The sequence below is a fragment of the Pleurodeles waltl genome, chromosome 4_2 (genome assembly GCF_031143425.1).
Source record: "Pleurodeles waltl isolate 20211129_DDA chromosome 4_2, aPleWal1.hap1.20221129, whole genome shotgun sequence".
Taxonomy (NCBI): Eukaryota; Metazoa; Chordata; class Amphibia; order Caudata; family Salamandridae; genus Pleurodeles; species Pleurodeles waltl.
In genome coordinates this window covers 413,973,340-413,993,991 of record NC_090443.1, presented here as the reverse complement: position 1 = coordinate 413,993,991, position 20,652 = coordinate 413,973,340, and the positions used below count along the sequence as shown (strand labels likewise).

Genomic DNA, 20,652 nt, shown 5'->3' with positions numbered 1-20,652 from the left:
TTGAGAGAACTCTTTCATCTTCTGAGTGGGGGGGGGGGGGGGGGGGGAGAATTGAACCTGAACATACTGTAAACTCTGGGTGATTAAACCAAGTCTGATTAATGCTGCTCCTGGTTACCCTTGAGTTTGGGGAGGAAGAGGCCCAGAAACAGGGCAGAGAGCCTGCAAGGGGGCAGAGAGGTAAGAAGGTGGGTTAAATATGTAATATAGCTACGCAATTAAAGTACTTTTCTTTCCTGCAATGTTAAGCCCTGGACTGATCTGTCACTTAATAGGGTCTTTTTGTTGATTGTTGAGTTCCAGCCCCCTAGACTACTATCTTGAGAAGCATGTGACCGATTGCCCTTGCTACCCTGAGAGTAAAGTGTAGAAGAGATAGTACTTGGCCCAATGTGCAGCACTGTAGACATCAGTGGGAACTGGGACATCAGTGGCAAAAGACCTCAAACTCCCCAAACCACGGTCTGATAGTGACCCCCACATCAGCAGTGCATGAAGCAACTCTGTTTTCGTTCATATTTTGGGCTATTTAAACTGCATGATTGTAAGTAAAGTAGAGGCAAGTATGTGCTCAGGTGAGCACATTCCAATTGTGAGTCTCCATCTGGCTAAAAATGATCTGCTGGTTCTTTCGAATACTTTTAACAATCATAAATCTTCTCTAAAGTTGCACTGCCTTTGTTAAATATTCTGAGCATTCATTTTGAGTCTATACATAGTAAAAGTTGATATTTCGTAGTAGATACACCTTCTACTATTGACACGAGTGTTGAAAGTAATCCATTTCTACAGAGAAGTGTGATAAGAGGCTTGTATGTTATGGGTAGATTATCATGGGATTCATCAGTTTCATTTTAAAAAAGAAAAAAAAAAGGTTTCAGAGTCAAGGACCTAAACCAGTTTTTTTTTTTTTACATTGGTTTGTCATGCAGAAAACATGGGGCTTTTGCAGTTTGACCATGTGAAAAAACCTTTTTCTGATCTTGTAAATTATGTGTGTTACGTGGGTGAAACACCATTGACCTTAATACTACAGATACATTTTTGACTTCAGGGGATAATGCTGAAGCTGGGCTCTACAACATCTTGCCATGCGATCTGCTGATTGTTGAACACTCTGTCATCACCAGTATACTTGCTTCCTTGTAAAGAGGTATGTGTGGTTTATTTTTCAGATTGAAAACATCAGAAGAAAACATAACTATCTCCCATTCATCATGGAGCTGCTTAAGACACTTGCAGAACATCAGCAGTTACTGCCACTAGTAGAAAAGGTAATCCTGAAATAATCCAGTGGAAGCACAAATTGACTACTTTCAGGACAACTGATTTAAGCTAGTTTTAACTTCTACCCTCCTTTTCTCAATCCTGAATGCTGATGTGGCCACTACAAAATGAGTTCCCATAAACAACATCACAGAACCTCCCTGTGGTTATGAATAACAATCTCACAGCCTGACCTAATCCTGCAAACAGTGTGGAAATCATTAGAAAGAAGGCACCAAAACAGATTACAAACCCACATAGGTCGCAGTGCAGGGTAACGTGTGGGTGTAGATACACATGCTGTGCATACTCCTGCCATCTAGTGTTGGGGTTGGAGTGTTGCAAGTTGTTTTTCTTTGAAGAAGCAGAATTTAGAGTCACAGGATCGAGTGACTCTTCCTTCTCGGTGATACAGTGCTTGGGCCTCAACTCCTTTGTTACATTGTTTTTTCTCTGCCGTCTGGTTTGGACCTGTCTCTTTGCTCCATTTTCTCCTTGCTCAAAACTTTTCTTTCCATCTTTTCCTCGATCTAAGGTATTGTTCTTGATCGCGTTTTTTCTTACATTCTCCTGCTCGTCTGTCGGTCCTTCAACCCATGGCAACGACCATTATGCTGATGGAATGGATGCTGTTTTGTTACTGTCCTCGGTGCCACGCAGAATTCCTGCACACAGACCTACATCTGGTGTCTCACCTGTGCCTCTTCCCTGACCATCAAGAAGCCACCTGAGACGCCTGCAGATCCTTCAGATCAAAAAGACCTATCCAGACTGAAGAGCTCATCAACTCAAGATGTCATCCAGTCGGATATCGAAAGCCATGAGGTGACATCGGCGCAACCCATGAGTACTGTGGCACCTCCTGCCTCCTCGAAGACTACCAAAAGCCCCTTACTGAGGTTGCCGGACTGCCACTGCTACCTGGCCATGGGTAGTTCCCTGAAACAGATTCTGATGCTCCGCTCGGCACCGAAAATTGCCAAGACAGTTTTCAGCATCTTCGGTTCGAGATGTTGTCGATCTCTCCATCTGAGCTTCGGCACCGACCACTTCAGTACAGAGGCGAACAAATTCCACCTCCGCTCCAACAAAGGGACACCGACCAAAAACCTCTGTGTCGAAAACCAGGGATTCAACGTCTTTGGAATTGTAAGACTCTAGTCAATCTTTGGCCACACCATCTCCCGTTGAATCAATTTTGGAGACCATGGATGCCTGTCAATGCGCCTCCACATCGAGGAGGGTACAGGGTGCATTATTGCTCCTCCCCACCTCCCCCATCACATTCAAGAGGAAACTATCCTTTCAGGAGGCTCTGGATACTTCACCACCTCCAAAGAAAAAAGACAAGGCTACCACCATTATTCACAAATCTTTTTCTCCTCTTCCTCAAACATCCTCTCCTCCACCCCCTACTTCACCTCCACACTCTCCCCATTCACCGGCAGCTCCTACTGCAGGAGATCTAACACCACAGGGTTCGTCTTTATTCACTGGGGGTGATTTGGATGGGACATAGCATTACCTGAATCCATGGGACACAAATGACCCTGACCCCATGATTTTCATAGATCTGGATTTATACTCCGTACGACCCTCACCGCCAGAGGATGCAAACAGGTTACAGCTCGAGCAGCCACTTTCCATGGTGTTGAGCTGCACAGGAACCCCATTGAGCAAGACTTTCTTTTTCATACCCTAACGTCCACACATTGTGATATCTAGTTCCTCTCCATGCTCTCTGCCATGCTTTGTCATGCAGACGAAATTGTTAAGGAACCAGTCCTCACTAGGGTTATCATCCCTAGAGTAGACAACAAGTACAAAACTGCTCCCTCTGATCCAACTTACCTAAGAACACAGGTCCCGCCAGATTGTATTGTGGCTACCACTACACGCAATCAGTCCTATAGTCAGGCCACAGGGGACTCTCCTGCCCCAGACAAGAAGAGCAAAAAGATTGATGCCGCAGGTAAGAGTAGCTGCGCAAGCAGCAAATCATTGGTGCTTCGCCAACTCACAGGCTTTACTTGGGAGATATCATCGGGCTCACTGGGATGAGATGAAGGAGCTTCTCCAGTATCTCCCAGATGAGCACCGAAAAAGAGGACAACAGATCATCACAGAGGGGCAGGCACTCAGTAATAGCTCCATCAGATGTGCCCTCGATTCTGCGGACATGGCTGCACTGGGTACATGCCTGTCTTTGATGCTCAGGTTTTAAACCAGAAGTACAACCAGCTGTACTCAATATACCCTTTGACAGGAAACATCTTTTTGGCCCTTAACTAGATTCCAACCTTGAGAAGCTGAAAAAAGACAGACACCGCAAATGCCACGGGCGCTTTACAGCCCCTGTAAGAAGCTGCCTCTGTATATACTTTACCAAAATGAGGACTAGTGTGAGTACAGTCCAGGGTTTCCCCAGAGGCTTAACAGATGCTAAAGTAGATCATACTAATGCTCTCTCTTGTGGTAGTGTGGTCGAGCAGTTAGGCTTATCAGAGGGTAGTAAAAAACATGTGTTGTACACACCTCACTCAAGAAATGAGGCACACACTCAATGACTAACTCCAGGCCAATTGTTTTATTTAGCAAAATATATTTAGTTACTTTATGTCTAGAAACAGAAGGTCTTTGTTGCAGGTAAGTTCAGTTGTCAATAGGTATCAGGTATAAGTATCAAATGCCCTTTTTTTTTTTCTTCAGGTAAGGCTGTTTACAATTAAGTAACACTTTTCTATTTCAAAAGTCGACACTTACTGCAATTTTTCAAAGGAGTCTATAGAGTCCGGAAAGGGGTGGGTGTGTAAACAGGTAAGTACACAACTTACGATTCCAGTCTTCGGGGGTTAGGATGTTTAGGCTGACCCCAAAAGTGCAACACCGGGCCTGCTGGGTGCAGAGGTCAAAGTTGGCATTGGGTTTATAATGGAATCCAATGAGGCCTGGGGGAGTTCGGAAGAAAGCAGATTGCAGGTAGGTACCTGTGGTTCCAGGACATATGCCTGGGTCATTTAGGCCGGGGGGGCCACAGGATCACACCAAACACACACCCTCAGCAGCACAGGGCGGCCGACTGTGGGGAGCAAACACAGCTAGGCACCCAACGCTTCTCAAGTGAGGTTCCCCGGGGGTCACAAAAGATGCTGCAGGCTGGGTTAAGGGGGTCGGTTCAGGGAAACCAAAGGCTGGACAGGCAGGAGAGGTGCCCGCTGGACTGTCAGACAGATTCCCCAAGGCCAGTGTGCTGCGGGGGCAGAGGTCTCCTTGGCCTTGGGTATCTTCGTTGGATCTGGTCATGGTATGGGGGGTCCTCTGGATTCAGGCTGCAGGCACCATTGCGTTGGCAAGGAGGGATCAACCCAGGGTGGACCTGAGGTCGGAATAGCCTGGGGACCTTCTCTGGACTGGTGGGCCACCTGGACTCGGGCCTTGGGCGTCAGGTGCAGAGTAGGCAGGGCTTGCGGATCCGGGTTGGTTTTGTAGTCCTTTTTCAAGGTTTCTTCTGGAGTTCTTGGTCCTCTAGGGGTTTGTAGAGGTCGCTGGCCCTGCAGGATGCATCGTCGTCTTGGAGCAGGGGTCTTTGAAGCTGCAAACAGGCCAGTATGGCTGGGGCCAAGTCATTTGTCGTTTGGAGTCTTCACTGCTGGGGTCAGATTGGCAGTCCTTTCTTCTTGAGCTCACGAGGAATCTGGTGAGTAAGGTTAGGGGTGCCCATAAATACTAGATTTAAGGGCATTACAGGGGTCAGAAGGCAGTAGCCAATGGCTACTGTGGATACTGTCCCTGAGGGTGGCTACACCTGTCCTGTGCCCACTCCCTTTGGGGGGAGGGGGGCACATTTCTAACCCGATCCTTGAAAACAAGGTGGAAGATTCTGTAAGGAGGGAGTCACTTCAGCTCTGGACACCTTGGGGGTGGTCCTAGCTGCAGTGGTCACCCCTCTCTGTTTTACTTAATTTTCCTGCTGGACCTGCCGCCAAGACTAGGTCTTTGTCCGGGGTGGGGGGAAGAAGGAGGTGCCCCCTTCTACTAGCTGGAGTGCCCTGGGGCACTGTAACAGGAAGCCTGAGCCTTTGAGGCTCACCCCTAAGTGTTGCAGTTCCTGCATTGGGGAAGGTGTGAAACACCCCCGCCCAGAGCAGGCTATGTTTCGGACAGCAGAAAGGCTCTAGCCCCATGTGATCAGAAACTTTTCTGTTAGTGGCAGGCTGGCAGAGATTGGTCAGCCCTGCACTAAAATAAAGGGGGCATGTCTAAGATGCCCTCTGTGTGAATTTTACAATAAATCCGACACTGGCATCAGTGTGGGTTTATTGTGCTGAGACGTTTGACACCAAACTTTCCAGTCTTCAGTAAAGCCATCATGGAGCTGTGGAGTTTTTAATGACAAACTCCCAGCCCACGTACTCAATATGGCCACACTGCACTTACAACGTCTAATAATGGACTTAGACACTGTAGGGGCATATTGCTCTTGCAGCTATGCCCTCACCTGTGGTATAGTGTACCCTGCCTTAGGGCTGTAAGGCCTGCTAGAGGGGTGTCTTACCTATTCCACAATCAGTGGTTTGTGGGCATGGCACCCTGAGAGGGGTGTCATGTCGACTTTACCTTTTTCTCTGCATCAACAAACACAGTATGCTATGGCAGTGTGCATGTGTTTGGTGGGGGCCCCCTTAGGGTGGCACAATACATGCTGCAGCCCTTTGGGACCCTCCCTGGTCACAGAGCCCTTGGTACCACTGCTACCTTTTACAAGGTATGCCAGGGGTGTGCCAATAGTGGAAACAATGGTACAGTTTAGGGACAGAGCACAGGTGCTGGAGCCTGGTTAGCAGGATCCCAGCACACACTCTGCATCAGCTATCAGATAGGTGGAGGGGGGGTGTGGGGGGGGCGGGGAGTACTTCAAGCAAGGGCCAGTTTCCTACAGTCCCCCTCCCAAAGAGGTAATTTGTTGCCCCACATTCAGAGGTGGTTACAAACCGACAAGCTCAGAGGCTTCCACCTCTCAGGCCAGACAGCCTTCCAATTCATACTCACGAGGCTTCTCCAGAGAAGCCTCTAGGGGTAATAATACCGCAAGAGCACCACCACCTGCACCTCTACATCATCATCTAAACAGTGACTACCTAAGTCTTCCCACCCCTCACTCCACACCTGTCGGGGGAAGTCTTCAAAATTTCCACACACAATGGGTGGACATCACTTTGAACCAATGGGTCCTTTCCATTAACCAACATGGTTACTGTCTGCAGTTCATTACCACTCCTCGAAACATCCCCCCTTGCTCGTTCAAGCTCTCTCAAGAACACCTTCTCAAACAAAAGGTGCAATCCTTTCTTCTCAAAGGGGACATAGAGCCAGTTCTGCTACAACACCAAGGAACAGGAGTATACTTCCTGTACTTCTTCATTCCCAAAAAAAAGATGTCTCTACCAGGCCCGTTCTGGGCCCAAGTCCCTTAAATCACTACATTCTATCAGAACACTTTCACATGGTTACTCTTCAAGATGTTAACCCTCTCTTGCAACAGGGTGACTTTGATGATCCGAGATCTGAAGGACACCTACTTTCATATCCCCATCCACCCTGCACACTGCAAATATCTCAGATTTCGTAATTGCAGGCAAGCACTACCAATTCAAGGTTCTTCCTTTCGGAGTCACCACAGCTCCCTCACAACATGCTTATCAGTGGTAGCAGCACATCTCAGAAGACACAACTTACACATATTCCCCTGCCTAGACGACTGGCTCATCAAAACCAGCTTGTTATCCCAATGCCAACGTCACACTCTGGTGACAGTGGACTTTCTGCACACGTTGGGTGTAGGAAGTTGGCTCTGTATGTGCTATTTCAAAGTAAGGAATAGCATGCACAGAGTCCAAGGGTTCCCCTTAGAGGTAAAATAGTGGTAAAAATAGATAATACTAATGCTCTATTTTGTGGTAGTGTGGTCGAGCAGTAGGCTTATCCAAGGAGTAGTGTTAAGCATTTGTTGTACATACACATAGACAATAAATGAGGTACACACACTCAGAGACAAATCCAGCCAATAGGTTTTTATATAGAAAAATATCTTTTCTTAGTTTATTTTAAGAACCACAGGTTCAAATTCTACATGTAATATCTCATTCGAAAGGTATTGCAGGTAAGTACTTTAGGAACTTCAAATCATCAAAATTGCATGTATACTTTTCAAGTTATTGACAAATAGCTGTTTTAAAAGTGGACACTTAGTGCAATTTTCACAGTTCCTAGGGGAGGTAAGTTTTTGTTAGTTTTACCAGGTAAGTAAGACACTTACAGGGTTCAGTTCTTGATCCAAGGTAGCCCACCGTTGGGGGTTCAGAGCAACCCCAAAGTCACCACACCAGCAGCTCAGGGCCGGTCAGGTGCAGAGTTCAAAGTGGTGCCCAAAACACATAGGCTAGAATGGAGAGAAGGGGGTGCCCCGGTTCCGGTCTGCTTGCAGGTAAGTACCCGCGTCTTCGGAGGGCAGACCAGGGGGGTTTTGTAGGGCACCGGGGGGGACACGAGTCCACACAGAAATTTCACCCTCAGAAGCGCGGGGGCGGCCGGGTGCAGTGTAGAAACAAGCGTCGGGTTCGCAATGTTAGTCTACGAGAGATCTCGGGATCTCTTCAGCGCTGCAGGCAGGCAAGGGGGGGGTTCCTCGGGGAAACCTCCACTTGGGCAAGGGAGAGGGACTCCTGGGGGTCACTTCTCCAGTGAAAGTCCGGTCCTTCAGGTCCTGGGGGCTGCGGGTGCAGGGTCTCTCCCAGGCGTCGGGACTTTAGGTTCAAAGAGTCGCGGTCAGGGGAAGCCTCGGGATTCCCTCTGCAGGCGGCGCTGTGGGGGCTCAGGGGGGACAGGTTCTGGTACTCACAGTATCAGAGTAGTCCTGGGGTCCCTCCTGAGGTGTTGGATCGCCACCAGCCGAGTCGGGGTCGCCGGGTGCAGTGTTGCAAGTCTCACGCTTCTTGCGGGGAGCTTGCAGGGTTCTTTAAAGCTGCTGGAAACAAAGTTGCAGCTTTTCTTGGAGCAGGTCCGCTGTCCTCGGGAGTTTCTTGTCTTTTCGAAGCAGGGGCAGTCCTCAGAGGATGTCGAGGTCGCTGGTCCCTTCGGAAGGCGTCGCTGGAGCAGGATCTTTGGAAGGCAGGAGACAGGCCGGTGAGTTTCTGGAGCCAAGGCAGTTGTCGTCTTCTGGTCTTCCGCTGCAGGGGTTTTCAGCTGGGCAGTCCTTCTTCTTGTTGCAGGAATCTAATTTTCTAGGGTTCAGGGTAGCCCTTAAATACTAAATTTAAGGGCGTGTTTAGGTCTGGGGGGTTAGTAGCCAATGGCTACTAGCCCTGAGGGTGGGTACACCCTCTTTGTGCCTCCTCCCAAGGGGAGGGGGTCACAATCCTAACCCTATTGGGGGAATCCTCCATCTGCAAGATGGAGGATTTCTAAAAGTTAGAGTCACCTCAGCTCAGGACACCTTAGGGGCTGTCCTGACTGGCCAGTGACTCCTCCTTGTTATTCTCATTATTTTCTCCGGCCTTGCCGCCAAAAGTGGGGCCTGGCCGGAGGGGGCGGGCAACTCCACTAGCTGGAGTGTCCTGCTGGGTTGGCACAAAGGAGGTGAGCCTTTGAGGCTCACCGCCAGGTGTGACAATTCCTGCCTGGGAGAGGTGTTAGCATCTCCACCCAGTGCAGGCTTTGTTACTGGCCTCAGAGTGACAAAGGCACTCTCCCCATGGGGCCAGCAACCTGTCTCGGTTTGTGGCAGGCTGCTAGAACTAGTCAGCCTACACAGATAGTCGGTTAAGTTTCAGGGGGCACCTCTAAGGTGCCCTCTGGGGTGTATTTTACAATAAAATGTACACTGGCATCAGTGTGCATTTATTGTGCTGAGAAGTTTGATACCAAACTTCCCAGTTTTCAGTGTAGCCATTATGGTGCTGCGGAGTTCGTGTTTGACAGACTCCCAGACCATATACTCTTATGGCTACCCTGCACTTACAATGTCTAAGGTTTTGTTTAGACACTGTAGGGGTACCATGCTCATGCACTGGTACCCTCACCTATGGTATAGTGCACCCTGCCTTAGGGCTGTAAGGCCTGCTAGAGGGGTGTCTTACCTATACTGCATAGGCAGTGAGAGGCTGGCATGGCACCCTGAGGGGAGTGCCATGTCGACTTACTCGTTTTGTCCTCACTAGCACACACAAGCTGGTAAGCAGTGTGTCTGTGCTGAGTGAGAGGTCTCCAGGGTGGCATAAGACATGCTGCAGCCCTTAGAGACCTTCCTTGGCATCAGGGCCCTTGGTACTAGAAGTACCAGTTACAAGGGACTTATCTGAATGCCAGGGTGTGCCAATTGTGGATACAATGGTACATTTTAGGTGAAGGAACACTGGTGCTGGGGCCTGGTTAGCAGGGTCCCAGCACACTTCTCAGTCAAGTCAGCATCAGTATCAGGCAAAAAGTGGGGGGTAACTGCAACAGGGAGCCATTTCTTTACACAAGCCCCCCCCAGCCCACAGGCCAGGAGACTCAGCCAACGCTGGAAGAGTCTTCCTAGTCTGTCAGGCGAGGAAGAGTAGAGGAAATGGCTGGTTTGTTGCAGGGCCTACTCTGCCTTACATCCTCCTGTTCAGGTCATTCCCTCTGGGGAACTGACCCACTTCCACAGTGATAGGACCTAGTCTGAACTGCCTCTTGTCTGTGCTTTTTATGTCTTCACCCATTCTCTCTATTTTGAGGTCAGAGGTATCCACCTCTGCTAATCTTATCTTAGCCAGGGTCACCCCTAGCTTACCCAAAGAGGTTACCCAGAGCTGGAGTAACCCCACCATGACCAACAGGGTCAGGGGGCCTAACTTGTTATTTGGCATGGGGTCAGACCACCATGCCAAGGATAGTGCAGCCATAAAGGCTAACACCCAGCAGAGGCCACTGACAGCTGTCAGTGCCCAGAACCACACCTTTAGCTCTTCACCTAAAAGGGAAGGGGCTAAGTTACAGGCTTCTTTGGGTTCAGGTTGCCTGTCTGCTGTATTAGAGTGGGGGGTTACCACATCTTGTAGTAAACACCCTTCTTCCACTCTTTCTTCTGTTAGCTGAGGAGCCACCCACTCAGGTTTAACAGTTGCCTGACTAGCCAGGACTTCTTGTGGGTCAGGTTGGACTTTATCAGGGCCATTTTTGGAGTTCTCCCCTACTGGAGCAGAATCTCCTTGGCTTGCTGTAACCTTGGCTAAAGGTTGTCCACCCTTCCTACTCTGTTTTCTTTTCTTCTTCTTCTGGGGTCTGCTTGCATTTACTGCAGAGGCAGGACTTCCAGAATCCTTGGGAGAGGACTGGCACTGGACCAGTTCCTCTCTTGGGCTCTGACTAACCTCTGGGTAGTCATTTCCAAGGAGACAATCAAGGGGGAGGTCTGTACTGACTACTACCCTTCTCCAGCTAAGAGTGCCACCCACTTCTATGGGCACTAAAGCCACAGGTCTCTTAGTGACCCTGTCTAGGCTAACTCTTACCCTGGCAGTCTCACCTGGGATGTACTGGTTTGAGAGCACCAGCCTGTCATGCACAATAGTGTGACTGGCACAAGTGTCTCTCAGGGCAGTGGTTGGGATTCCATTCACCAGTAGGTGGTGGAAGTGTCTACTTCCCTCTGGAATCTCCAACCCACCTGTTGGGCCCTGTTTCCAGTTGAAGGCTATGAAGACCTCCTCATCTGAGGAGTCATCTCCCATGGCTACACTGGTTACCCCTGGAATCTTGTTCTGGGGTTTGTTTTTGGGACAAGAAGTGTCCTTGGTGTGGTGCCCAGACTGTTTACAGTTGTGGCACCATGCCTTAGTGGCATCCCAGTTCTTACCCTGGTACCCACCTTTGTTTTGGGTTGTGTCTTGGGGCCCACCCACCTGTTCTGGTTTTTGGGGGCCTACAGAGGACTCTTTTTCTTTGTTTCTAGCGTCACCCACTTTCTCCTGGGGAGTTTTTGTAACCCCTTTCTTTTGGTCACCCCCAGTGGAAGTTTTGGTTACCCTAGTCTTGACCCAGTGGTCTGCCTTCTTTCCCAATTCTTGGGGAGAAATTGGACCTAGGTCTACCAGATACTGATGCAACTTTTCATTGAAGCAGTTACTTAAAATGTGTTCTTTCATAAACAAATTATAAAGCCCAACATAGTTACACACTTCATTTCCAGTTAACCAACCATCCAGTGTTTTGACTGAGTAGTCTACAAAATCAACCCAGGTCTGGCTCGAGGATTTTTGAGCCCCCCTGAATCTAATTCTATACTCCTCAGTGGAGAATCCAAAGCCCTCAATCAGGGTACCCTTCATGAGGTCATAAGATTCTGCATCTTTTCCAGAGAGTGTGAGGAGTCTATCCCTACACTTTCCAGTGAACATTTCCCAAAGGAGAGCACCCCAGTGAGATCTGTTTACTTTTCTGGTTACACAAGCCCTCTCAAAAGCTGTGAACCATTTGGTGATGTCATCACCATCTTCATATTTTGTTACAATCCCTTTGGGGATTTTTAGGATGTCAGGAGAATCTCTGACCCTATTTATGTTGCTGCCACCATTGATGGGTCCTAGGCCCATCTCTTGTCTTTCCCTCTCTATGGCTAGGATCTGTCTTTCCAAAGCCAATCTTTTGGCCATCCTGGCTAACTGGATGTCCTCTTCACTGGAGTTATCCTCAGTGATTTCAGAGTTGTTGGTCCCTCCTGTGAGGGAACCCGCATCTCTGACTATTATTTGTGGAGTCAGGGCTTGAGAAGCCCTGCTCTCCCTAAGTAGGACTGGAGGGGGGGAATTTCCCTCCAAGTCACTATCTTCATCCTCTGAGTTGCCATCCTCAGAGGGGTTGGCCTTTTCAAACTCTGCCAAAAGCTCCTGGAGCTGTACTTTGGTAGGTTTGGGGCCCATTGCTATTTTCTTTAGTTTACAGAGTGACCTTAGCTCTCTCATCTGTAGATGGAGGTAAGGTGTGGTGTCGAGTTCCACCACATTCACATCTGTGCTAGACATTATGCTTCTAAAAGTTGGAATACTTTTTAAGAAACTAAAACTGGTTCTAGAATCTAATTTCAAACTTTTAACAAACTTTTACACTCTAAAAGAAATGCTAAACAGGATCTAACACAAGGCCCTAGCAGGTCTTTTAAGAATTTAGAAAACTTTTCAAATTGCAAAAATCAATTTCTAATGACAATTTTGGAATTTGTCGTGTGATCAGGTATTGGCTGAGTAGTCCAGCAAATGCAAAGTCTTGTACCCCACCGCTGATCCACCAATGTAGGAAGTTGGCTCTGTATGTGCTATTTCAAAGTAAGGAATAGCATGCACAGAGTCCAAGGGTTCCCCTTAGAGGTAAAATAGTGGTAAAAATAGATAATACTAATGCTCTATTTTGTGGTAGTGTGGTCGAGCAGTAGGCTTATCCAAGGAGTAGTGTTAAGCATTTGTTGTACATACACATAGACAATAAATGAGGTACACACACTCAGAGACAAATCCAGCCAATAGGTTTTTATATAGAAAAATATATTTTCTTAGTTTATTTTAAGAACCACAGGTTCAAATTCTACATGTAATATCTCATTCGAAAGGTATTGCAGGTAAGTACTTTAGGAACTTCAAATCATCAAAATTGCATGTATACTTTTCAAGTTATTGACAAATAGCTGTTTTAAAAGTGGACACTTAGTGCAATTTTCACAGTTCCTAGGGGAGGTAAGTTTTTGTTAGTTTTACCAGGTAAGTAAGACACTTACAGGGTTCAGTTCTTGATCCAAGGTAGCCCACCGTTGGGGGTTCAGAGCAACCCCAAAGTCACCACACCAGCAGCTCAGGGCCGGTCAGGTGCAGAGTTCAAAGTGGTGCCCAAAACACATAGGCTAGAATGGAGAGAAGGGGGTGCCCCGGTTCCGGTCTGCTTGCAGGTAAGTACCCGCGTCTTCGGAGGGCAGACCAGGGGGGTTTTGTAGGGCACCGGGGGGGACACGAGTCCACACAGAAATTTCACCCTCAGAAGCGCGGGGGCGGCCGGGTGCAGTGTAGAAACAAGCGTCGGGTTCGCAATGTTAGTCTACGAGAGATCTCGGGATCTCTTCAGCGCTGCAGGCAGGCAAGGGGGGGGTTCCTCGGGGAAACCTCCACTTGGGCAAGGGAGAGGGACTCCTGGGGGTCACTTCTCCAGTGAAAGTCCGGTCCTTCAGGTCCTGGGGGCTGCGGGTGCAGGGTCTCTCCCAGGCGTCGGGACTTTAGGTTCAAAGAGTCGCGGTCAGGGGAAGCCTCGGGATTCCCTCTGCAGGCGGCGCTGTGGGGGCTCAGGGGGGACAGGTTCTGGTACTCACAGTATCAGAGTAGTCCTGGGGTCCCTCCTGAGGTGTTGGATCGCCACCAGCCGAGTCGGGGTCGCCGGGTGCAGTGTTGCAAGTCTCACGCTTCTTGCGGGGAGCTTGCAGGGTTCTTTAAAGCTGCTGGAAACAAAGTTGCAGCTTTTCTTGGAGCAGGTCCGCTGTCCTCGGGAGTTTCTTGTCTTTTCGAAGCAGGGGCAGTCCTCAGAGGATGTCGAGGTCGCTGGTCCCTTCGGAAGGCGTCGCTGGAGCAGGATCTTTGGAAGGCAGGAGACAGGCCGGTGAGTTTCTGGAGCCAAGGCAGTTGTCGTCTTCTGGTCTTCCGCTGCAGGGGTTTTCAGCTGGGCAGTCCTTCTTCTTGTTGCAGGAATCTAATTTTCTAGGGTTCAGGGTAGCCCTTAAATACTAAATTTAAGGGCGTGTTTAGGTCTGGGGGGTTAGTAGCCAATGGCTACTAGCCCTGAGGGTGGGTACACCCTCTTTGTGCCTCCTCCCAAGGGGAGGGGGTCACAATCCTAACCCTATTGGGGGAATCCTCCATCTGCAAGATGGAGGATTTCTAAAAGTTAGAGTCACCTCAGCTCAGGACACCTTAGGGGCTGTCCTGACTGGCCAGTGACTCCTCCTTGTTATTCTCATTATTTTCTCCGGCCTTGCCGCCAAAAGTGGGGCCTGGCCGGAGGGGGCGGGCAACTCCACTAGCTGGAGTGTCCTGCTGGGTTGGCACAAAGGAGGTGAGCCTTTGAGGCTCACCGCCAGGTGTGACAATTCCTGCCTGGGAGAGGTGTTAGCATCTCCACCCAGTGCAGGCTTTGTTACTGGCCTCAGAGTGACAAAGGCACTCTCCCCATGGGGCCAGCAACCTGTCTCGGTTTGTGGCAGGCTGCTAGAACTAGTCAGCCTACACAGATAGTCGGTTAAGTTTCAGGGGGCACCTCTAAGGTGCCCTCTGGGGTGTATTTTACAATAAAATGTACACTGGCATCAGTGTGCATTTATTGTGCTGAGAAGTTTGATACCAAACTTCCCAGTTTTCAGTGTAGCCATTATGGTGCTGCGGAGTTCGTGTTTGACAGACTCCCAGACCATATACTCTTATGGCTACCCTGCACTTACAATGTCTAAGGTTTTGTTTAGACACTGTAGGGGTACCATGCTCATGCACTGGTACCCTCACCTATGGTATAGTGCACCCTGCCTTAGGGCTGTAAGGCCTGCTAGAGGGGTGTCTTACCTATACTGCATAGGCAGTGAGAGGCTGGCATGGCACCCTGAGGGGAGTGCCATGTCGACTTACTCGTTTTGTCCTCACTAGCACACACAAGCTGGTAAGCAGTGTGTCTGTGCTGAGTGAGAGGTCTCCAGGGTGGCATAAGACATGCTGCAGCCCTTAGAGACCTTCCTTGGCATCAGGGCCCTTGGTACTAGAAGTACCAGTTACAAGGGACTTATCTGAATGCCAGGGTGTGCCAATTGTGGATACAATGGTACATTTTAGGTGAAGGAACACTGGTGCTGGGGCCTGGTTAGCAGGGTCCCAGCACACTTCTCAGTCAAGTCAGCATCAGTATCAGGCAAAAAGTGGGGGGTAACTGCAACAGGGAGCCATTTCTTTACATTGGGTTTCACACTCAACTTTCTCAAATCCCACCTTGAACCTCTTCAAATACAGACCTGTCTTGGAGCTGGTCTTGGTGCAGAATTGGGGAGCACATACCCCAATTCGGCTCGGGTTCACAACTTTCATTCTCTTCTCCCTCAGTTTTGAGGGAATTCATCACACATTCTCAGGACTGTGATGCGCCTGTTAGGCACGATGGCCTTCTGTATTGCCACTGTTCTGCCCGCCAGACTCCACATGCATGTCCCCTACAGCAGTGTCTGTCTCGTCAGTGGGCTCGATCACAGGGTCACTGGGAAGATCTAGTGTTGATAGACTGCCATACTCGCTGCTCTCTGCAAAGATGGAACACCACCAACCTGTTAAAAGGACTGCCTTTTCTAGATTATGTGCCTCAGATCACTCGGACAATAGACGCGTCACACACAGGCTGGGGCGCTCACCTTCGTGAACTCTCAGTACAGGGCCGTCGGGATCCCCTATCATCAATCCCTACACATTAACTTGCTCGAGTTTGAGGCAATATTTCGAGCCCGGAAAGCATTTCTTCATCACCTCTCTCACAAAGTTGTCTTAGTCTGCACAGACATGATAGCAATGTACTACCTTTAGAAAAGGGTGGGGGTGGGACGCACAGTCATTCCAGCTGTCATATCTGTCTCGGACAATATGAAAATGGGCCCCCCACCATCACATTCACCTGGTGTCAGAGTATCTCCCAGGAACGACAAAGACTTTGAAGAGCTGCGCAGCAGGATACAGCAACAAGTCCAAGAATGGGAGCTCCTGCAAGTCCTTCAAAAATACTTTCGGAAGTGGGGGAATATGTCAAATAGACCTTTTCACCACAGCAGAAAACACAAAATGCAAAGAAGTTTCCTCCAGGTACCCACATTCTCTATCCAAGGGCAATGCTCTATGGATGATCCAGTCAGGGATATTTGCCTACGCATTTCTGCTTCTCCCTCTTTCCATTTCTAGTTCGACGGATCAGGCAGACCTCTCTCAATATGATCCTTGTAGCTCCCACATGGGCACGGCTGCCCTGGTTCACCACACTACTGGTCATCTCACTAGTTCCCCACGAGAAGCTTCCCAACAGACCAGACCTCACTCAAAACCAAGGTCAGGTCAGACACCCAGACCCCAAATCTCTCAAACTTGCAATACGTCTCCTGAGGTCAACGAGTTTGGTTGCTTAGATTTGCCTGCAGAATGTATAGACATTCTCTTCTCTGAGAAGCTCGAAACCCTTTACCAGAGCACATCATGCTGCAAAGTGGAAATAAGCTGCAAAGTGGAAATACTTGGTTTGCTATTGTCGACCCAAACGAAATAATCCCATGAAAGGTACTGTCAAAGACTTTGTCTGCTACTTGCTTCACCTACAGAAAGTAAATTTAACTTACACCTCCATTCGCTTACATCTCGCAGATATAGCTGCATATTTACAAAACAAACAACATACATCCATGTTCAGAATTCCAGAGAACAAAGCATTCATGGAGGGTCTTAAACGGGTCATTCCACCAAGGCTGCCTCTTGCACTATCATGGAATCTCAACACTGTTCTTACTAGCCTAATGGGTAGTCATTTCAAGCCACTTCACTCATGTCCTCTTAAGTACCTCTCATGGAATGTGGTGTTTTTAGCTGCTATCACATCTCTTAGGTGTGTTCGTGAACTCCAGTCCCTAACCTTGTGTAGGAAGTTGGCTCTGTATGCACTATTTCAAAGTAAGGAATAGTATGCACAGAGTCCAAGGGTTCCCCTTAGAGGTAAGATAGTGGCAAAAAAGAGATAATACAAATGCTCTATTTTGTGGTAGTGTGGCCGAGCAGTAGGCTTATCAAAGGAGTAGTGTTAAGCATTTGTTGTACATACACACAGGCAATAAATGAGGAACACACACTCAGAGACAAATCCAGCCAACAGGTTTTGTTATAGAAAAATATATTTTCTTAGTTTATTTTAAGAACCACAGGTTCAATTTCTACATGTAATATCTCATTTGAAAGGTATTGCAGGTAAGTACTTTAGGAACTTTGAATAATTACAGTAGCATATATACTTTTCATATAAAACACAAATAGCTGTTTTAAAAGGGGACACAGTGCAATTTTCACAGTTCCTGGGGGAGGTAAGTTTTTGTTAGTTTTGTCAGGTAAGTAAATCACTTACAAGTCTCAGGTTTGGGTCCAAGGTAGCCCACCGCTGGGGGTTCAGAGCAACCCCAAAGTTACCACACCAGCAGCTCAGGGCCGGTCAGGTGCAGAGGTTAAAGAGGTGCCCAAAACACATAGGCTTCAATGGAGAGAAGGGGGTGCCCCGGTTCCGGTCTGCCAGCAGGTAAGTACCCGCGTCTTCGGAGGGCAGACCAGGGGGGTTTTGTAGGGCACCGGGGGGGACACAAGTCAGCACAAAAAGTACACCCTCAGCAGCGCGGGGGCGGCCGGGTGCAGTGTGCAAACACGTGTCGGGTTTTCAATGGTTTTCAATGAGAGACCAAGGGATCTCTTCAGCGGTGCAGGCACGCAAGGGGGGGGCTCCTCGGGGTAGCCACCACCTGGGCAAGGGAGAGGGCCTCCTGGGGGTCACTCCTGCACAGGAGTTCCGTTCCTTTAGGTGCTGGGGGCTGCGGGTGCAGGGTCTTTTCCAGCCGTCGGGAAATGGAGTTTAGGCAGTCGCTGTGGGGGCTCAGGGGGGACAACTTTGGTTACTCACGGTCTCGGAGTCGCCGGAGGGTCCTCCCTGAGGTGTTGGTTCTCCACCAGTCGAGTCGGGGTCGCCGGGTGCAGTGTTGCAAGTCTCACACTTCTTGCGGGGAGTTTCAGGGGTCTTTAAATCTGCTCCTTGAAACAAAGTTGCAGTCTTTTGGAGCAGGGCCGCTGTCCTCAGGAGTTTCTTGTCTTTCTTGAAGCAGGGCAGTCCTCTGAGGATTCAGAGGTCGCTGGTCCTTTGGAAAGCGTCGCTGGAGCAGGTTTCTTTGGAAGGCAGGAGACAGGCCGGTAGGACTGGGGCCAAAGCAGTTGGTGTCTTCTGTTCTTCCTCTGCAGGGGTTTTTCAGCTCAGCAGTCTTCTTCTTCTTATAGTTTCAGGAATCTAAATCTTTAGGTTCAGGGAAGCCCTTAAATACTAAATTTAAGGGCGTGTTTAGGTCTGGGGGGTTAGTAGCCAATGGCTACTAGCCCTGAGGGTGGGTACACCCTCTTTGTGCCTCCTCCCAAGGGGAGGGGGTCACATCCCTAATCCTATTGGGGAATCCTCCATCTGCAAGATGGAGGATTTCTAAAAGTTAGTCACTTCAGCTCAGGACACCTTAGGGGCTGTCCTGACTGGCCAGTGACTCCTCCTTGTTGTTCTCATTATTTCCTCCGGCCTTGCCGCCAAAAGTGGGGGCCGTGGCCGGAGGGGGCGGGCAACTCCACTAGCTGGAGTGTCCTGCGGTGCTGGAACAAAGGGGTGAGCCTTTGAGGCTCACCGCCAGGTGTTACAGCTCCTGCCTGGGGGAGGTGTTAGCATCTCCACCCAGTGCAGGCTTTGTTACTGGCCTCAGAGTGACAAAGGCACTCTCCCCATGGGGCCAGCAACATGTCTCGGTTGTGGCAGGCTGCTGGAACTAGTCAGCCTACACAGATAGTCGGTTAAGGTTTCAGGGGGCACCTCTAAGGTGCCCTCTGGGGTGTATTTCGCAATAAAATGTACACTGGCATCAGTGTGCATTTATTGTGCTGAGAAGTTTGATACCAAACTTCCCAGTTTTCAGTGTAGCCATTATGGTGCTGTGGAGTCCGTGTTTGACAGACTCCCAGACCATATACTCTTATGGCTACCCTGCACTTACAATGTCTAAGGTTTGGCTTAGACACTGTAGGGGCACAGTGCTCATGCACTGGTGCCCTCACCTATGGTATAGTGCACCCTGCCTTAGGGCTGTAAGGCCTACTAGAGGGGTGACTTATCTATACTGCATAGGCAGTGTGAGGTTGGCATGGCACCCTGAGGGGAGTGCCATGTCGACTTACTCGTTTTGTTCTCACCAGCACACACAAGCTGGCAAGCAGTGTGTCTGTGCTGAGTGAGGGGTCCCCAGGGTGGCATAAGATATGCTGCAGCCCTTAGAGACCTTCCTGGCATCGGGGCCCTTGGTACCAGGGGTACCAGTTACAAGGGACTTACCTGGATGCCAGGGTGTGCCAATTTTGGAATCAAAAGTACAGGTTACGGAAAGAACACTGGTGCTGGGGCCTGGTTAGCAGGCCTCAGCACACTTTCAATTCAAAACATAGCATCAGCAAAGGCAAAAATTCAGGGGGTAACCATGCCAAGGAGGCATTTCCTTACACCTTGGAAGAACCATTTCCCACATTCATAGGGACGAAGTGGTTCTCCGCACTAACCCGAAATTCCTTCCTAAAGTGGTCTTGCAAGTTCTCATTAATCAACCCATTAAGTTACCAGTCGTTTTTCCGCAGCCTGACTCCGTTACTGAAAGAGCCCTCCACACTTCAGACGTTAAACATGTATTAATGTCTACATTGATAGAATTAAAGAGTTTAGAAAGACTAAACAGTTTCACTACCTCATAAAAGCAATATAATATCTAAAAGCAGCATAGCTGTGTGGATTGTAAAATGTATTCAGACAAGACAACTTGCTGTCACTCCCAGAGCACACACTACCAGGAAGAAAAGAGCCACTATGGCTTTCCTTGGAAAAATACCCATAGCTGACATTTTTTAAGGCAGCTACATGATCTACGCCACATCCATTTACAAAACGCTATTGTGTTGATATACTTGTACACCAGCAAGCCATTGTAGGCCAGACAGTACTAAGAACACTTTTCCAATCAACTGCAGCTCCCACAGGCTAGTCACCGCTTTCATGGAGGGACTGCTTTACAGTCTATGCAGAGCATGTATATCTACAGCCACACATGCCATTGAACAGAAAATTGTACTTACCCAGTAAGCATCTGTTTGTGGCATCTAGTGCTGTAGATTCACATGTGTGCGCCCTCCTCCCCGGACACCTGTGACAGTTTGTTACTTTATACTTGTATATAGTTGTACATATATATTTACTTTTGCATGGACATCTTTTTCTATACTTCCTATACCCTCCTTTTCTCACCCGCCTGCGGGAAAACAATCTATCAAAGGAGTTGATGCCTATGCGTAGTATTACCAAGAAGAAGTCACTCGATCCTGTGACTCAAAAATGCTATGTCGAAGAAAAACAACTTGCAACACTCTGAATCCAACACTAGATGGCAGGAGTATGCAGGGCATGCAAATCTACAGCACTACATGCCACATACAGATGCTTACTGGGTAAGTAACATTCTCCTTTAGAAAGTGTTGCAGCAGAGGATGGATGTGCTTT

The 20,652-nt window shown here is 48.8% G+C and overlaps 1 protein-coding gene across 2 annotated transcripts in view; it reads left to right on the top strand.

The window, feature by feature from the left end:
* UCHL5 (ubiquitin C-terminal hydrolase L5) overlaps positions 1-20,652 on the top strand; it is a 140,103-nt gene that overhangs the window by 102,370 nt on the left and 17,081 nt on the right. For both annotated transcript variants that reach the window (XM_069231621.1, XM_069231622.1), the window contains one exon: positions 1,176-1,274. In XM_069231621.1, coding sequence (XP_069087722.1) covers positions 1,176-1,274 — 99 coding nt within the window. The remainder of the gene's footprint in view (positions 1-1,175; positions 1,275-20,652) is intronic.